At 44.9% G+C, this 20,389-nt stretch overlaps 2 protein-coding genes across 4 annotated transcripts; one reads left to right on the plus strand and one right to left on the minus strand.

Annotated features, from left to right (window-relative positions):
- Positions 1–4,018, minus strand: LOC117735959 (ubiquinol-cytochrome-c reductase complex assembly factor 3). The gene is made up of 2 exons (XM_034540900.1): positions 1,800–4,018; positions 1–309 (listed from the first exon to the last, which is right to left on the minus strand). The coding sequence occupies exons 1-2, from the start codon at positions 1,902–1,904 to the stop codon at positions 178–180; spliced, it is 237 nt and encodes a 78-aa protein (XP_034396791.1). The 5' UTR covers positions 1,905–4,018; the 3' UTR covers positions 1–177.
- araf (A-Raf proto-oncogene, serine/threonine kinase) lies at positions 3,802–19,967 on the plus strand. Of its 3 annotated transcripts, none has more exons than XM_034540896.1 (16): positions 3,802–3,929; positions 5,108–5,323; positions 6,218–6,321; positions 6,778–6,880; positions 7,053–7,207; positions 7,985–8,065; positions 8,615–8,759; positions 9,021–9,048; positions 9,168–9,298; positions 9,418–9,620; positions 10,136–10,312; positions 10,661–10,707; positions 11,801–11,919; positions 12,557–12,688; positions 15,334–15,468; positions 15,786–19,967. In XM_034540896.1, exons 2-16 carry the CDS (start codon positions 5,213–5,215, stop codon positions 15,924–15,926), a joined length of 1,812 nt encoding a protein of 603 aa, XP_034396787.1. In that variant the 5' UTR covers positions 3,802–3,929; positions 5,108–5,212; the 3' UTR covers positions 15,927–19,967. The 3 variants fall into 3 exon arrangements, with proteins under 3 accessions (XP_034396787.1, XP_034396789.1, XP_034396788.1); XM_034540897.1 differs by lacking the exon at positions 3,802–3,929 and adding an exon at positions 4,058–4,165; XM_034540898.1 differs by lacking the exon at positions 7,985–8,065.
- Positions 19,968–20,389: the final 422 nt, after the last annotated feature.

Consider the following 20,389-nt stretch of genomic DNA (forward strand, 5'->3'; position numbering starts at 1 on the left):
TTGTCTTTGGAGAGTTTTAATAAACAATTTCTACATCCGACGGTAAATTGTTTTCACAAATCGGACAACAATAAAAAAAAAAAAAAGTAAAATCTCATAATGTCCATCTTTATTTGAACGTGCCAGCAGCATTCAATACGCGGAGCTTTTCCAAATGGGTCACAGAGCTGGGCCCGGCTATTTTTCAGATCCTCCATATCCTTTTGCAATGTTGTCGTCGGTTGCAGCAGCCTCCTTCATTGCCTGCATCACTAGAGCCATCCTCTTCTTCGCCTCTTCCATTCTCACTGGATTCGATTCAGGCAGATTCTGATGGGTGGTAAGCAAGAGGAGTGAGTTACGATATCTGACCACATGAAATCAAGCCGGTTATAGAATGTATTAGCATGAATGTTTCACTTTATACATAGCTACTACGGCACACTATTGGATCGGATCACCATGACTACGTACACTTCTTATATTCAGTTTATAATATCTGCAGAAAAGTTAGTAAAGCTTCAGCAGGTCTTAACAGCTTGATGCCCCTTGTATGTAATTAAAGGGTCAATGATGACAATTTCTGTCCATATTGTTTGATTTATTCTGAAAACTTAAACAAAGAGAATTTACTGAAAACTGGACTTTCAGCTCATTAAGAGTCAAAGTAGGATTGTAAAAAATGTGCCTTGACATTGTTGTGAATAACTTTTACATAGTAAGAGAAAGTACAACTAGAAAGTAATGCAAAGAATGAGGTATTATATAATTACATACATAAAACGAATGGCTTGTATGTAAATACATAAAACATCTTGGCCATTTTCTGACTGATGATTTGAACAGAGCTGCTGGTCCTGATGACATCCCATGTCCTGTCCCAGGAACATGGTCCAACCAGCTAACTGATGTCATCACTGACCTGGGCTTGAGCACCCCCCCCCAGCTGCTCATTAGACCTCCTCCACTCTAGTGTTGAACACCGGAGCCCCCCAGGGCTGTGTGCTCCCTCCTGATGACACGACGGCCAACGGCCGGATTACAAACCAAAAAGGGACTTTATGTAAAGAGCAAATCCACAACCTTCAGAGAGGAGCTCAGAGAACAAGCTGCTGCTCATCGTCAGTAGAACCAAGGAGCTGACGGTTGCTTTTAGAGCATCATTTGTTCAGATAATGAGCATCAGTGATGTTGGTGAGAAGAGGAGCCGGAGAAGTGCTAAAGGATATTAAAAAACTAAACCCTCTCAGTCCCAACCACTTTCACCTGCTGCCGCCTGGAAAGAGAGACAGAAGTATCAGCTGCGGAACCAGCAGACTTCAGAACAGCTTCTTCCTCCTGGCTGTGGGACCACCCTGGTTGTGGGACCCCCTCTGGCTGTGGGACCCCCTCTGGCTGTGGGACCCCCTCTGGCTGTGGGACCCCCTCTGGCTGTAGGACCCCCTCTGGCTGTGGGACCCCTCTGGCTGTGGGACCACCCTGGCTGTGGGACCCCCTCTGGCTGTGGGACCCCCTCTGGCTGTAGGACCCCCTCTGGCTGTGGGACCCCTCTGGCTGTGGGACCCCCTCTGGCTGTGGGACCCCTCTGGCTGTGGGACCACCCTGGCTGTGGGACCCCCTCTGGCTGTGGGACCCCCTCTGGCTGTAGGACCCCCTCTGGCTGTGGGACCCCTCTGGCTGTGGGACCACCCTGGCTGTGGGACCCCCTCTGGCTGTGGGACCCCCTCTGGCTGTGGGACCCCTCTGGCTGTGGGACCACCCTGGCTGTGTCATGTAACACCCTTGGTTGGTCTGTACGCTGCATGATATTCAGGACTCACCTTGATGAGCCTTTCTTCTCCGGCAGTTATGACCATCCACAGCCCACAGCCGAGCCCCACGACTGCGATCACCGCGGTGGCGCACAGGGTCCGCACGGCGCTCATCCTGGAGCGGGTGAAGTAAGCGCAGTTCCTGCTTAATGTCTGAGTCTCAGCGGCTGCACAAACTCGTCACTTTCAGCATCGCGTCTGCTTTGTTTGGTAACGTCGGACACCGCGGCAGCAGTGCACGCTGGGATATCTGTCTTCTTCTTCAGTTGTAAACGGAGCTCTGCGTACAGCGCCACCTGCTGTGTGGGAGTGAGGAGTCACGGCTGGATGAACGCCGAGGCCCTGGGGACGTGGACCCAGTTACAGTGAAAGGGACTAACGAACTGTCTCAGTGGAGTCCAACTAGCTGCCATGACTTCAGTTGACTTCTTTGACTCTCTCCAGCTTCACAGCGATGACCCACGCTCTTCCTCACTTCAGTTGACTTCTTTGACTCTCTCCAGCTTCACGACGATGACCCACACTCTTCCTCACTTTAGTTGACTTCTTTGACTCTCTCCAGCTTCACGGCGATGACCCACACTCTTCCTCACTTCAGTTGACTTCTTTGACTCTCTCCAGCTTCACGGCGATGACCCACACTCTTCATCACTTCAGTTGACTTCTTTGACTCTCTCCAGCTTCACGACGATGACCCACACTCTTCATCACTTCAGTTGACTTCTTTGACTCTCTCCAGCTTCACGACGATGACCCACACTCTTCCTCACTTCAGTTGACTTCTTTGACTCTCTCCAGCTTCACGGCGATGACCCACACTCTTCCTCACTTCAGTTGACTTCTTTGACTCTCTCCAGCTTCACGGCGATGACCCACACTCTTCCTCACTTCAGTTGACTTCTTTGACTCTCTCCAGCTTCACAGCGATGACCCACACTCTTCCTCACTTTAGTTGACTTCTTTGACTCTCTCCAGCTTCACAGCGATGACCCACACTCTTCCTCACTTCAGTTGACTTCTTTGACTCTCTCCAGCTTCACAGCGATGACCCACACTCTTCCTCACTTTAGTTGACTTCTTTGACTCTCTCCAGCTTCACAGCGATGACCCACGCTCTTCCTCACTTCAGTTGACTTCTTTGACTCTCTCCAGCTTCACGGCGATGACCCACACTCTTCCTCACTTCAGTTGACTTCTTTGACTCTCTCCAGCTTCACGGCGATGACCCACACTCTTCCTCACTTCAGTTGACTTCTTTGACTCTCTCCAGCTTCACAGCGATGACCCACACTCTTCCTCACTTTAGTTGACTTCTTTGACTCTCTCCAGCTTCACAGCGATGACCCACACTCTTCCTCACTTCAGTTGACTTCTTTGACTCTCTCCAGCTTCACAGCGATGACCCACACTCTTCCTCACTTTAGTTGACTTCTTTGACTCTCTCCAGCTTCACAGCGATGACCCACGCTCTTCCTCACTTCAGTTGACTTCTTTGACTCTCTCCAGCTTCACAGCGATGACCCACACTCTTCCTCACTTTAGTTGACTTCTTTGACTCTCTCCAGCTTCACAGCGATGACCCACGCTCTTCCTCACTTTAGTTGACTTCTTTGACTCTCTCCAGCTTCACAGCGATGACCCACGCTCTTCCTCACTTCGGTTGACTTCTTTGACTCTCTCCAGCTTCACGACGATGACCCACGCTCTTCCTCACTTCAGTTGACTTCTTTGACTCTCTCCAGCTTCACTGCGATGGCCCACACTCTTCATCACTGTTGGCCAACACTGTTCTTTGTTTTTTCTCCCCCTTCCTGGAGATAACGGTGTGCTTTCACTGGTAGTCTAGCCAACCTGTCACGGTTACGTGATGCTGTGGGCTAATAATCCACATTTAAAACATCCATTATTGTTCACCACACTCACGAGTGTAATGATAATTACACTAAGTGCGTCCAAGCAGAACCTCATGCCGGGGAATTGGCGCCCCCCATTGAGCAGTGTGGGCATTACGCCGTGCTTTCTAAAGCAGCGAAGAATCAACCAATGAAGAAGAAGCATTTCGGAGGTTTTCCGCTTTCCCCGAAGTTCTTGACAGATCATCCGACTTCAGCTTGAAAGAATTCAAGATGGCTGCTACAGGTAAGCGTTTAACTTCTCTCCAAACTGTATTAAACCCACCGACGGAAGAAGCTTTCGCTGTTGTCCTGGCAGATGTAGCGTTATTGCAACAACTGCTCAGTGGTGTTTTACTCGTGTCGGGTGAATACGTCACTGCGGTGTATTAGTGAAGACATGAGAAGGGAGCAACAAGCTGACGCGCTGGTAAAACCCCCAACGGGCTAACGTTAGCATTCAGCCCTGCACGGCAGAGTGAGGTAAGCGAGGCTCGGGATAATCTCTGCTCCCGGCAGCGGGTAGCTCGTTCTGAGGGGAAGTCACAAACGGGTTGATGACTTTAGTTTGCTTTCCGCTGTCCCCTTTGACCCACTTACCACCAGTCTACCGTTAAAGGTGGGCTAGCTTAGTTTGTTAGTTCTCTTTAAGAGTTAGCTGTCGCCCCGAGACGAACACGGCCTTCCTAAACTACAAATGTCAGATTGCATCGCAGTCAAATCTCATGCTAAGCTAATGGCTAACGTTAGGATTAGCATGCGAGGAGTTAGCACGTTGACTGTCAGCATTGATTCAAAGGCCGCCCTGCACGTCGGACCCGTTCTAGACGTTCTAGGCTACGTCCTATGACTTCTGTTCAGTGCGTTGACGTTCAGAGCCATTCTCTCTCGTGTCGTCATTAAAAACTAAGGCAATCAAGTGTTTTCCTGGTCAGTGACATTGCTTGTGTCCAGAGGATGCTAAGTGTGAACCGTTCACAGCTCGTCCGGATCATTGCATGTGTCCACTTTCCATACCAATAAGGGCATTGCCCCCTTAACCCCTGCTTATTCAATGTAACGTGATTTTGCATTATGAATCAAACGTCATAAGAAACTTAAATCTGCCAGAAACCTTCTTCATCACAACTTGTGTTTGTGTATACTGTCATTTGCATATTATTTATAGAATGCACATGTGTGTTGTTGATGGGGAGAACTACAGCTTTGCTTGTTTGGATGTGCTTTTTTTTGTTCTATGTCTGCTTGTGTTTGTTTTAATTTTTGCATCATGTACAGTGTCGAGGGTGTTTGGAACAGGCTTAGTGTCTGATGCTTATGGTTGAGTACTTAGGCGAGGCATCTACATCCTCATCCCATGGTATCATCATAATCTCTAAAACAGAAAATGTCATTCTCTCACCAACAATGTCCATGTTGTTGCAGGAAACTAGGAAAGAGCTAACTCTTCTGGATTCCACTGTGCATGAAGCTCTCCTGAGGTTGTGGGTGTCTACGTGCTCCGTGTCCTAGCTCCTCCGGCCACTCATCATGTCCTCCACCTCCTCCTCCTACTCCTCCTCGGGGGAGACTAGTCCAGAGGATGTACCCCGAGGTGGGGGCACCATCCGAGTCTACCTCCCTAACAAACAGAGGACAGTGGTGAGATGATTGGCTTATACTGCTCCTAATCAATGAATCAGCAGAACATTTAATAAACACATCTTTACATATAGAATACATCAATGTGACAAGATTAAGAAGTGATAGTTGACTACTACCACCTCTGTAAACAATGGGCCAGCACTGTTGGTTGAAAGTGTAATTACTCACACAAAATGTGACATCTTTTCCAGCATGTCATGAGTAAGCTAATGGACAGTTGGTGTCACATTTCACAGATGGTGCTGTCACCAGCGTTTGTTTGGCTTATTATTCCTATCGGATGTTGCTTTTTTGCATTTTCAGAAAACTAATTGCTAAATTGTAATCTTAGTGAAAATGGTTGTGCATTATAATGATGTGGAGACAATGGACTCCTCATGCTATCCATAGCTCTCTAATGTCAAATATCAAGCCATGTGTCGAGCCAGGCCTGCTATAAGTCCTTTCACGCCTTTTCAGTGGAACTTGTAACATTTGCTGTCACGTCACAGACGAAGTCTGGCTGAGATCTTTGTGTTTTCACTGTGGTACACTATGTACCAAATCTGTTTTGTATTACTATGTTAGAAATGCACATATAATTGTGACATATTATTGTGCAGTAATTCTACCATGGAACCAGCAGCTGTGGTTGACATGTTGTCAATGAGAGCTCTGTTGTGGTCAGAATAGGAACGTAACAGTTTGGGGAAAAAAGTGATTGTGTACACAGGACTGAAGTTCTTGTCTGGTGAAAGTTCTGTCACAACATGAATTATCTATGTGTCAACATTAACTCAATTTGCAGCTGTCATTTCTGCTAATCAGTACTTCTAATATGCCTCCTTTCTATCTTGCCAATAAATGTCATTTCAAAGTCACATTTGTTCAAATACTGTTTCCTGTTCTCAGGTGAATGTTCGTCAAGGACAGACTGTGTACGAGACGCTCGATAAAGCGCTCAAAGTGAGAGGCCTGAGCCAAGACTGCTGTGCTGTATTTCGCCTTCTAGAAGGGTAAGATTGTCCTCTGATTGTCCTCCCACACCCTATAGGGATAATGGGTTGTACTCCTCATCGCCAACATAACAGATCAAGAGGCAACAGCAAAGAATTGGCTTTAGTCATATATCTGCATATTGTTCAGTATGGTTTGTTGATATATTTGTTGAGTATTAGGACTTAAAGCAGAGTTTGAGGTTATTTTTACATGCTCAATACAAAAAATAAATAAATAAATGTAACATTGCATTGTGGACATCTGTAAACGCGGCGCGAGTCATGATCTCACTTTCTAAGCGAGATGAGAGTCATGCAGTATTGTCTGATACGGACCATAGATGACATCATAAGAAATCTAAAGTTAAACACCATTTCATTGTGAGAAACTCAAATGGTGGAACAAGACACCTTTGGACATCAAAAGTTTAAAATATATAATATCCAAATGTTTCTATGTCTTTGCCTCTCCAGTCGTAAGAGACTGACCGATTGGGACACAGACATCACTCCACTGGTTGGAGAGGAGCTTTTAGTCGAGGTCCTGGATGATATTCCCCTCACCATGCACAACTTTGTAAGTAGCTGGCAAAAACATTTACATGATTATGGCTTCACTGAAATACCTTTTTTATTTACAGAATGCCAACCTATCAGTAACTGGCTTGGTTGGCGTGCCACCTGATATTTGGGCTCATAATTACTTTGCTGGTGTAAAAGTGACTATTGTGGCTTCTTTATCCGCGCAGGTACGGAAAACCTTCTTCAAACTGGCCTACTGTGATTTTTGCCACAAGTTTCTTTTTAACGGCTTCAGATGTCAGACATGCTGCTACAAATTCCACCAGCACTGCAGTAGCAAGGTCCCTACTGTGTGTGTGGACATGGATACAGTGACCAAACGGTGAGTGTTCAGTCTCATGCAGTGGGTGTGAATCTATAAGTGTGAGGGCATAAGTCATTTTCTAAGTTGCCATTGTTTCTTTAGCATAACTGCCTTCTATAGCATGAGAGGGGAAGCCACAAACTGATTCCAGTGCTTTAAACCACATTTCACTGTCTTCCCCAGCTTGCTCAGTTGTACCGTTTTTAGTTTGGATTTTATAGTTAACAGAACTGTTTCTGGGCGAGTCAACACTCCGACTCAAACCGACTACAGGCAATACAACTATGACCTGAAACATGCGTCCATATCCAAGGACTAGGAGCCACGGATGAACATTACCCGTTGCTAATTATCATATCAGCCTGTCCCATAGATGTTTGTGTGCTTGTTTTTTGTCTGGGAAATTATGAGATGTAATCGTTTTCTGTTGATAAATGTATTTTAGTTATTCTGAAAGAAATGAACCCCAACCACCGAATTGCTTAGTTGGTGTGCTCATCAGATAATGCTTCCTTTTTTTGTTCTTGGCTGAGCAGTGGCAATACAAAGTGGTCAGAGTGCAAATTAAAAGTCTAAAATATGAATAATAATTAGGTACAATGCGATAATCGGGTTAATAGTATGGCTCAAAAAAATATAAACCGGTTAACGGCAGTCTGTGCGGGTTGCATATAGATATGTAATAACAAGAGCCTCACCAACTTTAAATCCTTAATGTAAATGAGTGTTCCTTTTTCTGACACCGTGTTTCATTATTTCTCTTGTGCTATCCCTTTTCTCCTATGTTTTGTCCAGGGTTGATGAGTACCCACGGATACTATTGCCAGAAAATTCCCCATCGCAGAGCAACCTAGCCTTAACCCCAGAGCCTGCTGGGTAAGCTCCTATACTAAACAAAGTAGATTCAAGCTTTGTTTATGCCAGCGCTCGGCGCCGCAGCGTGAGCCTCTGCAGACGGCGTGCGAGCGCCGCTGTACAGAGGGAGGCGCTGCATTATTCTCCTCCATGCAAAACAAATGACCTGTGACGACAACAAGTGGAACCCATAGACTTTAGGTTTAACCAGCAAATGCCACCAACCAACCTCCACAATGCCGAGCAGATGGGATTATCCATAAATTCACAACTCGTATTCATGGCGTACCCTGTAAAGAAAGAAGTCACGTATCGCATGCAAAGGTTGAATATCGAGTAAACTATCCTATTTGGCTTTACAATATTTACTCATAAGAAGATTTTTAAAGCATCTCAAAACAAATTGGCCCACTTTGTATAATCACGTAATCATGCATTTTTCTGGCGCTTCCGCCTCGCGCCAGCTTCACTGCGGCGAGTACCAACTAAGCTTGAGGGGGGACAGTCTAGTCTTAGTCCGTGAAACCGATATTTATACATACATTGCGACTGTTTTACTTGTTCACTCAGGATGGACCTCCTGTCCCCGACCTCAGCGTTTCGGTTCCCCATGCCGGGTGGAGATGGCCAGTCTCTGCAGAGGCATCGCTCCACCTCCACGCCCAATGTTCATATGGTCAGCACAGTGGGCCCAGCTGGTACCAGCATTATAGAGGTCAGTGCTGGCTGCTTGGTCCATGTTTGACACGAGGATCCAATTGTGTCTGCTGTTTGTACCTGTTCAATGTTCAACAACTGAAAAGGTGAACTGTGTTAACGATTGCCTGCTTTTTGATATCAACACCGAGATCAAGTACTTGAAAATGTTGGTCCATATAAAGTCGGCAAACTGCTGACCGCAACACTTTTTTTCTTACTTGTGTGTTAAAGACCATACGTGAATTTTAAATGCTGGGTATCTCCTCCTTTTTTTTAGGAAGCACTAAAATTCAACAACACAATGGGTACGTGAATGATGTATTTATTTCTATATTAAAATTGCATTCTCTATTCAGAATTTCTTGTCATTTCTGATTTTACATGTGGTGTTATTGTACTCTCTTCATGTTTCTCATCCCTGCAGGTCCTGAACCCTCACCAAAACCCTCCACCAGCCCACCGTCTTCTCTCGGCTCTCCGGGGAGGAGACCGCCAAAGTCTCCCTCAGAGCACAAGGAGCGCAAGCCTTCCTCGTCCGACGACAAAAAGAAAGTGGTATGTAGTCTTCAGACGGGTTTATAAAGAAGTTAGTAGTAACTGCAAAACCCTTGAAGTGCTAATCGCACGACGATTGAGTTCGTAGTTCAAAACGTTCAATCTGTGTGGTGTTTCAGCACCGAGGGGGCTACAGAGACTCGAGTTACTACTGGGAGGTCCACTCGCGAGAAGTCACCATTCAGAAGAGAATAGGCGCTGGCTCCTTTGGAACCGTCTTCAAGGGCAAGTGGCACGGAGACGTGGCAATCAAGATCCTTAAAGTCACCGAGCCGACCCCCGAACAGCTGCAGGCCTTCAAAAACGAAATGCAGGTCTTACGGTGAGAAGTGCGGTCTGTTGAAGAAAGCACTGACAACATCTTTAAAACAAGCTTTTCTTCAGATAAATATGTATTTGCACTATTCATCAATGGGCTTTCACTAAGGAAATGTTTGTGATCAGTACAAATCTAATTGATTAAGACGAGATAAAACCCTAGTACGTGGCTAGACCTTAAATCGTGACATTGTTCAACAGAGAGTGAGCGGTAGTGTCGATATTGAAGGCTCACTTTGGTGTTTTTCACCTTGGACCCTATTTCCCACTAATGGCAACAACAATCTTTTAAATTGGTTGAGTATTGAGGGAGAACCACAATCCTGAATCGTGATCTTTTTAATAGGCAGATGTATAGAACCTATTTTGTGGGACATTAAAATAACTCTGGCCTTCAACCAACACCAGTTTATTTGGTTGTTAAAACTACCTCTCAAATATAACTATCAAATAACTATGCCATAAAGTTATTAATGTTAATGTCATTTCTAACTTTATTGTGATTTCTGTTCTCCGCAGGAAGACCCGCCACGTCAACATCCTGCTGTTCATGGGCTACATGACTAAGCCCAACTTTGCCATCATCACACAGTGGTGTGAAGGCAGCAGCCTGTACCGCCATCTGCATGTCACAGAAACCAAGTTTGACACCATGCGGCGCATTGACGTGGCCAGACAAACGGCACAGGGCATGGAGTAAGACCTGCTGCTAGATTCCAACCACTTAATCACTGCTGAATTAACAAGTCCAGTTTTAATTTTGATGCTGTGTTTTGTCCCGTACACAACGTTGTGTACTTTGTAATATTGGAAGTTCAGTTTAGTAGAGAAAATGATTCCATGAGGTGCATCATATTTACTTTTCCTAATGGGATCAAATTGGTTTATTGTCGTTTAACATGTTCCAGCTATGGTCTAGCATCAGACTGGCTTTCTAATACTGTGCAGGATGCAATAAGTGGAGTCAAGTCTTGAGAACACGTGGTGCTCTGCCTCGTCCCTTATACAGATGAAATCAATGATGTTTCCCCCCCCCCCTTTCAGTTATCTTCATGCGAAGAACATCATCCATCGAGACCTGAAATCAAACAGTATCCTTTTCTTGTCAAGTGTTATCGTTTAACAATGTGGGCGTTTGTGTTGGGATCACTGAAGACTCCACCAACGTGCTCGGTAGCTAGCACACTTTGAACCATAATCTTTAATATGCAGACATGTCTAACAGTCCAAGAATTGAGGCACTAATAGTCATTATTGTCTTCTGTACACTGTGGTACATCTGGCTTTGAGATTCCGTGGCTTGAATGGAAGGAGTTGGACTGAACAATATAAAGCGTGTTGCGTTGCAGCAGGACGATGGGCGTCATGCACGAGCAGGTCGTAGGAACAGATTGGTTCATAAGTGATTTATGAGAACTTGCTGCATTCACCCATTGTTTCTCATGTTTAGTTTTCTTCTCCTGATTTGTTCAGAACTGCCGAAAGAGTCACGCACTATTAGTCTGCTGTTGTCCAGTATATTGTTATATTGTACGTTATACCTTTTTATGGATTGTATTTCTAGAAAACCTTGACTTATCACTCTGCAATTTGAATGCGAGGCTAATTTAATTCTAAGTTAATTCACATTCTTCTTATTCTTTGTAAAGTTACTATAAAAGTGTAAATGCTTTGTTGAGCATCGCCCGCTTTTATTGTTCTTTGTTTTTAGGTTTGAATGATTTTTTTTTAGGCTAGTAAGAAAGCATTTAGATTCCCAATATGTGTTTGATTTATCCAAATAACAATTTGTGAATTTACCCAAAAAGTTTGGAGCTGTGATGAGCGGCCGGTGTACAAAAAGCACATGTCGACAGTGTTTTTGTGATTATTCTCTCAATAAATCAAAAACACTGTCAATGCCAAGTCCGACGGTATACTGACGCGCTTCACTTCGTTGAGCCATCTTGTACCAAGAGAGGGTCACTGACGGCTGAACGCTGCAGAGGAGCTGCTCGATGTTCCCAGATATCAACATGGTTTACAACGTTAAAATGAACTAATCCAAATGTTAGCACAACTCAATCGATGGGTAGTTTCAACAGCTCTCCCTTTTTTTCTTTTTGCTTGTTTGTGCTAACTAATTCCATGAGTATGTATGTACACCATGTTTTTGTTGTAATGTTTCCTGAGCTTTGCGTCTAGATATTTTTCTCCACGAGGGCTGGACTGTGAAGATCGGTGACTTCGGCTTGGCCACGGTGAAGTCTCGGTGGAGCGGCTCTCAACAGGTGGAACAGCCCAGTGGATCCATTCTGTGGATGGTACGCCTCTTACTGTTCATGTCCACTAGCATCCCCCCCCCCCCTCCTTTTTTTTTTTTGTTCTAGTAAACGTAATGAATCTTCTTTCATCAATCAGCCGCCTTTAGTTTTTTGTTAAATATAAAACTTCTCTTTTATTTGGATTTAGCAACTTCAGCATCTGCTTTTTGTATAATTCTACAATGGTGGCGCATCTTTTTGGACCGTGCTCAAATGTTTTCACCTGTTTTCAGGTTCAAATTCGAGTCACATGATTCCATTGGCTCAGTTAAGTTCTGCCATTAACAGGGACTGGATATAACAAAAGTCAGTTCATAGCACAACAATGTGTATTTGTTTTGAACTTTTTACTTTGTCTTTGTCCCTCCACACATGGTGTTGTCAGGTGATGACATAATGACAGACACCGAATTCTCAATAACTGATAGAAACGTAAACCAGTTTCTTCATGCATATTCGGAGGATTATTGTTATATTATCGTCTTATGTGAAAACGAGTACTTTTATGTTTGTATAGATACAATTGCTATATAATGAGCATGACAGCTAAATTAAAGTTTAATTTACCATGAGGATCTGGCAGGTCCTTCCACAAATGAAATGCTTACCTTTTGTCTTTTCCTCATTTTTCCCTGAGGCTCCTGAGGTGATCCGAATGCAGGACACCAACCCATACACGTTCCAGTCTGATGTCTACGGCTATGGAGTAGTGCTGTTTGAGCTGATGACCGGGACTCTGCCCTACTCCATTATCAACAACAGAGACCAGGTTACATGACACTACTCCTCTTTGTGTTCACACAACACTGGTCTGGCTCCCTGCATTATCATTCTGGTCCAGGCACAGGTTGCGCTGGCTTGGGTGTATTTCTTTAAACCAATTACAATCTTATAGGGCATACCCAAGCCCAGGAGATGGCTACGATGCCGTTGCAAAATGTTATATTATATAATGTTTAATAGTGCAGATAGCAGAGGGGCAGGAGAATGGTGGCTGAAGTAGTCTGCATGTGGTGAGTCAGACTAATAACGACGATGACATAGTCTAAAAGAGTATCTGATCAATCAGGTTGAGATTTGTTGTTAAGAACACACTTTACCTTCCAATCATGTGGCGCAGCTGGCGATCAAATACGATCCAATACCCAAATCAGAACGTTCTCCCCGTGGCAGCTTGCAGGGGAACCCTGTCCAGAGGAACCCTGTCCAGGTGAGCCCTGTCCAGAGGAACCCTGTACAGGTGAACTCTGTCCAGAGGAACCCTGTCCAGGTGAGCCCTGTCCAGAGGAACCCTGTACAGAGGAACCCTGTCCAGGTGAACTCTGTCCAGGTGAACCCTGCCTTCATAAAATGTCAGCTGGGTTCGGCTCCAGCGCCCCAGACCCTGAATAGGATAAGAGGTTTGGATTATGGTATGGAATAACGTGAATTGGGGGCATTTTTACTTGCTGAAACGATTAATTATCCAAATAGTTGGCGACTCTTTTTCTGTGGTTTGACTATTTCTTTTAGCTTTAATTTCAATTTTCCATGCTCCATCAATATCTGCAGAATGTGTCATGGTACACTAGTTATTTGTAGTTTTAAGTTGACGTTTGCACCAAGTTGTCGACGCCGTTCACTGAACCAAAGAGGACTCTCCACTCTGAGACGTGCACACATTACATTACATTACATTACATTTAGCTGACGCTTTTATCCAAAGCGACTAACAATAAGTGCATTAAACCATGAGTCCAAACTCAGAACAACAAGAATCAAGTAAGTACATTTCTTCAATAACGTTAAACTACAGAGTACTATCCGTAAGTGCCATTTAAGTGCTACTAAAGTGCTAAACAACAAAGTGCTATCGGTAAGGGACATTTAAGTGCTACTACGGCATTTAAGTGCTACCTATTCAAGGTATAGTCGAAAAATATGTGTTTTTAGTTTGCGACGGAAGATGTAGAGACTTTCTGCTGTCCTGATGTCAATGGGGAGCTTGTTCCACCAATGAGGAGCCAGCACAGCAAACAGTCGGGATTTTGTTGAGTGTTTAGCTCGAAGTGAAGGACCTACGAGCCGATTGGCAGAAGCCGAGCGAAGTGAACGGGCTGGGGTGTACGGTTTGACCATGTCCTGGATGTAGACCGGACCCGATCTGTTCGCAGCACGGTACGCAAGTACCAATGTTTTGAAGCGGATGCGGGCGGCCACCGGTAACCAGTGAAGGTCGCGGAGGAGCGTGTAGTGTGGGTAAATTTCGGGAGGTTGAAGACCAGTCGAGCAGCTGCATTCTGGATGAGCTGTAGAGGTCAAATGGCATTAGCAGGTAGACCTGCCAGAAAGGGAGTTGCAATAGTCCAGCCATGAGATGACCAGAGCCTGGACCAGAACCTGTGCCGCCTTCTGAGTGAGAAGAGGTCGTATTCTCCTGATGTTGTACAGCATGTACCTACAGGAGTGTGTTGTTGCAGTAATGTTGGCAGTCAGGGAGAGTTGACTGTCGAGCGTCACTCCGAGATTCCTGGCAGTCGGAGTCGGGGCCAACACTGAGTTGTTGAAGTTAATAGTCAGGTCGTGGGTGGGAGAGCCTTTTCCTGGAAGGAGGAGAAGTTCAGTCTTGTCCGGGTTAATTTTCAGGTGGTGTGCGGACATCCACTGAGAGATGTCGGTCAGACAGGCAGAGATTCGTGCTGCTACCCGTGCTTCAGATTGGGGAAACGAGAGGATCAGTTGGGTGTCGTCAGCATAGCTGTGGTAGGAGAAGCCATGCGAGCGAATGACAGAGCCAAGAGAGTTGGCGTACAGAGAGAAGAGAAGAGGACCAAGGACTGAGCCCTGAGGGACTCCAGTAGTCAGAGGACAAGGCTCAGACACAGATCCTCTCCAGGTTACCCGGTAAGAGCGGTCGTGGGGTAGGATGAGAAGAGTGAGAGTGCGGTGCCTGAGATACCAAGTCCTGGAGGGAGGACATGAGGATCTGGTGGTTCACTGTGTCAAAGGCAGGGGAAAGGTCTAGAAGGATAAGGACAGAGGAGAGAGAGGCTGCTCTAGTGTGAAGGATAAGGACAGAGGAGAGAGAGGCTGCTCTAGCAGTGTGAAGCTGCTCAGAGACAGCAAGGAGGGCAGTCTCTGTTGAGTGGCCTGCCTTGAATCCAGACTGGTGGGGGTCTAGAAGGTTGTTACTGTGAAGAAAGGAGGAGACTTGGTTAAAGATAGCTCGCTCTAGAGTTTTGGAAAGGAAGGGGAGGAGAGAGACAGGTCTGTAGTTATTGACTTCACATCAGTAGAACCACATGGGGAGCTAACGCTGGCTAATGCTAACTGTTAGCAGTCCTGCTCGTCTAAATAAGAGAACATTATATTGTCATTTATTCCCATGCATGCTGATCAGAAGTAATAATACTTCAGTTTTGATGTTTCCCTCAGATAATCTTCATGGTTGGACGCGGCTACTTGTCCCCAGACCTCAGTAAGCTGTATAGTACCTCCCCCAAGTCCATGAAGAGGCTCATCATCGACTGTCTGAAGTTCCTACGAGACGAGAGGCCCCTGTTCCCACAGGTGTGTAGTGCTTAGTGTAATGGCTTCATCCATGAGAGCATTACGTAATAATCGTTTTGTGCATAATGTAATAAGTTATTATATTTTGAGAAAATTATTACATTCTAAACAATACCAAAATAAGTTCAACCGTGTCAAAGCCCACATATAGTGTAATAACATATAAACACAGTTCTCTCCTTGTCTTTAAGTACAAGTCTTTAAACGGTCAGTAATTATCTCACAATGTAATAACTTCCAGAAGGTTATTAATGTCATTGTTCTCCAACAACAACAACATGTTGACCATTGCCTTGCATCCTGTTTCCCTCCCTCAGATCCTCGTGGCCATTGAGCAGGTTCAAGACCTGCTGCCAAAAATCGAGCGGAGTCGCTCCGAGCCGTCGCTCCATCGGGCCGTCCATGCTGAGGACCTGAACCCCCTTCTGTTCCACACCACCAGGCTGATGCCCCTCTAGGGGGCAGAGAGGTCGTCTCCCAGTCTGGAACCCCAGCGTTCCCGTGCCTCAGAGGCCACAGGCCCGTCCTGGCAGACCACGACCCCCAACTCACTCCCTGCCCCCGCGGAGCCCCGGAGCGCTAAACTCAGTAACTGTAGAATTAACTGTAAGACATTGTCGTCCGATAGGGAACCATCTTTTCCTTTTTATACGAGAGACAAAGATCTGCTCATTAGGTGAGATAATTGCTGACTGTTTCTAGAAGTATGTTCAAATGCCTTTGATCATTACATACTCTGACCTTCTCTGAGGTATTTTCACTTGTTTTGAGGAAAAGGTTCAAACGGATGTTTTGCACATATCTTGCAAAAGTGTGTTTCCCATTTTCAGTAGTGAGATCGTCTGACTCGTAGCCAAAACATTGTAATCAGTCCAACAGTCATAATGCTGGAGCTCACCTGATCAGCTCCCATATTTCAAACGCTCACTCGTCATGCGCTCCTTTCAGTCAGTGTGATGGGAGATCTGAGATGTGTTTTGTAAAAGATAGGACGTGTAGTCTGTAATCTGCAAATGACACATGAGCGTGAGCTCCCTTGTTACTGAGTGAAAGCTTCTCTGCACATCAGGGCTGTATCGAGCAGCTGGACGCTTCGTCATAATGTTGGAAGTCAACATTCGAATGCTTGTTCCAATTAGATTCCAGTAGTGTCCAAAAGTCTAAATTAATTGAATATGTAAGAAATTCAGTTTGCTCTCCCACTTGCCGCACCCTGACAAGTTCTATTCATTAAAGACAGTTGATAGAGTCATAAAAAAGAGAACATCCTTTAATCTGATAAAACAGAACACTTTTTTTTTCATGATGTTATTTGTAAACCTCAATCAAAGCTTCCAAAGTTCCAGAAAGACGTTCGGTGCAGCTCTGATGCTCACGCTGTAAAAAGTGGCAGATCGCTTCAAATCAAAAGGTTCTTTCCTTCCACAAAGGGGTTAATGCCTCAGAATGACTCGTCTGATTTGGATGGACGTACTCAGATGACCGAGTTCCCATCGAGTTAAACTCCAAAGGAGCACTTGACATGTAGAAGCTGAGCAGTTCACCCAGCAGGGCCTGGCAGAAGTGGCTGTAGTTTAACATGAAATGAGTGAATTACAATGCATATCTCTAACCCTCAGACCCTTATTGATCAGAACAGCAGGCCACATTCATCTGGGTCACTCGTTGTTTCCAAAGTAGCTAAACGCTACTCGTAATGTTGGTCGCTTCCACTGGGATGTCTTTCAGCTTGTTGTAATGCGTTCAGATTGAACACAGGGTTACATTGTTCGGACCAATATTTTGTCAATGTATACAGAAGGGTTTGTCTTATCATTTCACTTGCCATTCTGATTCCAAAATACAAGATTTTCCCAAGTATTTTATTTGTGTCGGTTCAGAGAAAACCCCTTTAAAACATCACAGGCCACTAACACCTCGCAGAATATTAACAATCAAATCTGATGCAGATAAAAAAAACATGTATATACTGTATTGGGACGCTTCAGGTTATGTCAATAGACACATAGCGTAGCACTGGTCAATCTACAGCAACTACTTGGTCACACTGTCGGAGTTAAGGTACTCTCCAAGAACATAGAACTCCCAAAGCGTTCTAGACTTGTACCAGAATGTCGTCAGGCTCCAGATCACAGGCTTCAGGGGAGATGGCTTTGACACGGCTGCAGTCTGAATGTTACTGTCAGTTGTGTTGCTGCTACGTATTGTGTGTTTGACGGGTGTCATGGCACACACCTGAACGTGTGTTCTTACTGCTGTCCAACACTCCTGAGTGAGCTGTGACAGCGCCATGCCCACACGCAGCCACGTCGTCTAGCACCGTAGCATGAACACCGAGTAACACCGGTAACTGGTTCACATGCACGGGGCTGTATGGGGACGTGCCCCCGAGTTTCAGAGGGGTGGGCGGGCTTTTGGTTTGAGACGCAATGTAGCCGGACCGTTGACACGAGCCAATCATTCCTTTTGGTTTTTGCAGTCGCGTGTTGTTCATGGAGCTAGCTGGCCAGTAGCATGAATGAAGGTTGAAGGTTTGTATGCCTTGTTACGGTTGTAGATGACTGTCATTGTCAACTTGAAGATGTCTTATCTGACAGGCACAGCTGTTCAGAACCAACTGCACACGGATGGCATGCGGCTTTAGTTCTCTCCTTCACCTGCTGCGTGTTTCTGTATAGGCATTAAGTAATTAAGAGGACGGTCTAGACCTGCTCTCTAGGAAAAGTGTCATAAGATAACCTCTGTTGTAATTGGCCGCTATATAAATATTATTGGTGTGTAGAGGCCGTGGATAAACCCTGTTGTACCAATGCACCGGAGTGGCAACCCACAAAGTGCATTGGCTCTTAAGAGGCCGATCAATGACACGCCCCCCCTCACGTTGTTGGGGGCTACCGATGCCACGTTGACAGGGGGTCGTCCTCTACGGGACTCTGCTCCTATTGGGAAGAAAAGGAACCATTGATCACAGCGAGTAGTTCTATGTCATTTGTATTTATTTTTCGTGGATTCTAAAGATGATCCCACAGTCCACCAAAGTGTACCTGGCAGAGGGACTTTGTGCCGGTGTCTCCTCGACCTGATCTTGGCTTCCTCCGATCGGTGACACGAGTGGAACGTTCTCTACTTCGTGGCAGCTTTTCTCTACCAGGCTTTTGGTTGAGAACAGGTTCCTGTCGTCCACGGGGAGTTCCTCGTGGTCAACCAGAACACCTCGATGGTTGGTTGGGTGAAGGCAGAGCAACCTCTTCAGATTGCCTCGACTCTTTCAACTTGTGATGGCACATCCACGTTTTATTCTCGTGCTTTTTTTTTTTTCTTTTTTTTTTCACGATTTCGAAACCATCAACTCTTCATGAATGTTGGTTTCCTTCTATTTCCTTGCAACAGTGGTTGCTACTTTTTTTTGGGGGGGGGGATGTGATCAATAGAGTTTAGTGCTCTGGCCTAATTGGTAATCATGGAAGTATTTGCTGAATAATACTACTGAGTCATGAGTCATATGGTTTTTAGTGTCACCCTAGCAGCTGTGAGGGGGTGTTCTGTGAACTGGCCTCGTTTCTCTCTATGGTTTGTGTCAGTTATTATTGAACTGACGGCAGATGAGACATTTAGACCTTGATATTTCAATGTTGTGAAAATAGGGGCTGGGTACCCTACTGTTCTTTCATTCCAGTTCTATCGGTGGATCGGGGTTTTACCAGCGGGGGGCGGGGTCTTGTGAACCAGGGTTGGGAAACACTTGCTTCTGTCTATCTCTTATTTATTAATGTCTTTGCAGATGTTCTCCAATAAATGTTTACAGAGAGACATCACTCTCTGCAACATTCACACCGTGTTCTTTGGGCCACGGTACTGTCTGCTCCTTCTGAGGTCTCCTGCAGGTGCATTTGGAGTGGCTTGTCTTTTGAACATCTTGAGCACACAGCGGGTGTCAAACCTTTTAGCAACACTCTGTTCGTAGGGTTTCACTACAATAACACACTCCTGGGAGGGTAACTTGTGATCTGGCGGGGGGCCACGACTTATGGAGCCAGTCCTGTGGTGTTGAAGTGTAGCTTGTAAGTATTTGAATGACCTCATGGCTGCTGACATGAAAGAAACCCACCTTTTCTAAATGAGATGCTTTTGATAAGCTTTGAGCAAAAGCTTTTTTTAAATGTCACAATGCTAAGTTCGAGCAGGTTTCCTGTAAATCAATGTCATAAGTGCATCATGTGTCAGGATAACTCTGGAAGGATGTGGGATCGTTTTGGCTCGGTGTTGTGAGTGGACTGTGTTCCTTATGGTATGTAAAGGAGGAAGAGCGACTGGGGATCCATGGAAATGAACCTGAACACGCTACTGCGCTGCTTCTGGAGATGTAACACGGCAGTTTGTTTCAGAGAAGAAGAGTAGTTTGATTTTGTGTGTTTTCATATCTCTAGGGGAATTGAAATACTTGTGTTTATAGTTTATGAGGTGTTCAGTTTGCAATAAATGGTATATTCTTCTGTGTACAGTTACATTTTTTTTTTTTTTTTTATTACAAAAATTGTTTTTTTTGTGGTTTCAAAAAGAATTATTTTAAAGTGTAAAGGAAATCTTAGTATTTTTTTAGGTTTTTGTCTTAAAATATTGATGCAGGATTTATTCTTTAAATAAATACATTCATCTGTGTTACCTGCTTGTTTTCAACTTTTTTTTTAAATTAATTTTTTTTAGTGCATTTTTGGTTTACAAAAAAAGGGAAACTTTCATTTGTCAGTTTCTTGACCAAATTCCCAACATTCCTTTTTAAAACATGTATATTGAGGCTGCCGCTCATACGATGACATTTAGAGGAACGAGGGTCTGACGTCTTTAGAGGAACTAACTGATCGTAAAAGAGGAAGTGGTGAATAAATGTGGCTCCACCACAGAGCAGTGATCAGCTCGAAGA

The sequence above is a fragment of the Cyclopterus lumpus genome, chromosome 9, assembly GCF_009769545.1.
Source record: "Cyclopterus lumpus isolate fCycLum1 chromosome 9, fCycLum1.pri, whole genome shotgun sequence".
Classification (NCBI taxonomy): Eukaryota; Metazoa; Chordata; class Actinopteri; order Perciformes; family Cyclopteridae; genus Cyclopterus; species Cyclopterus lumpus.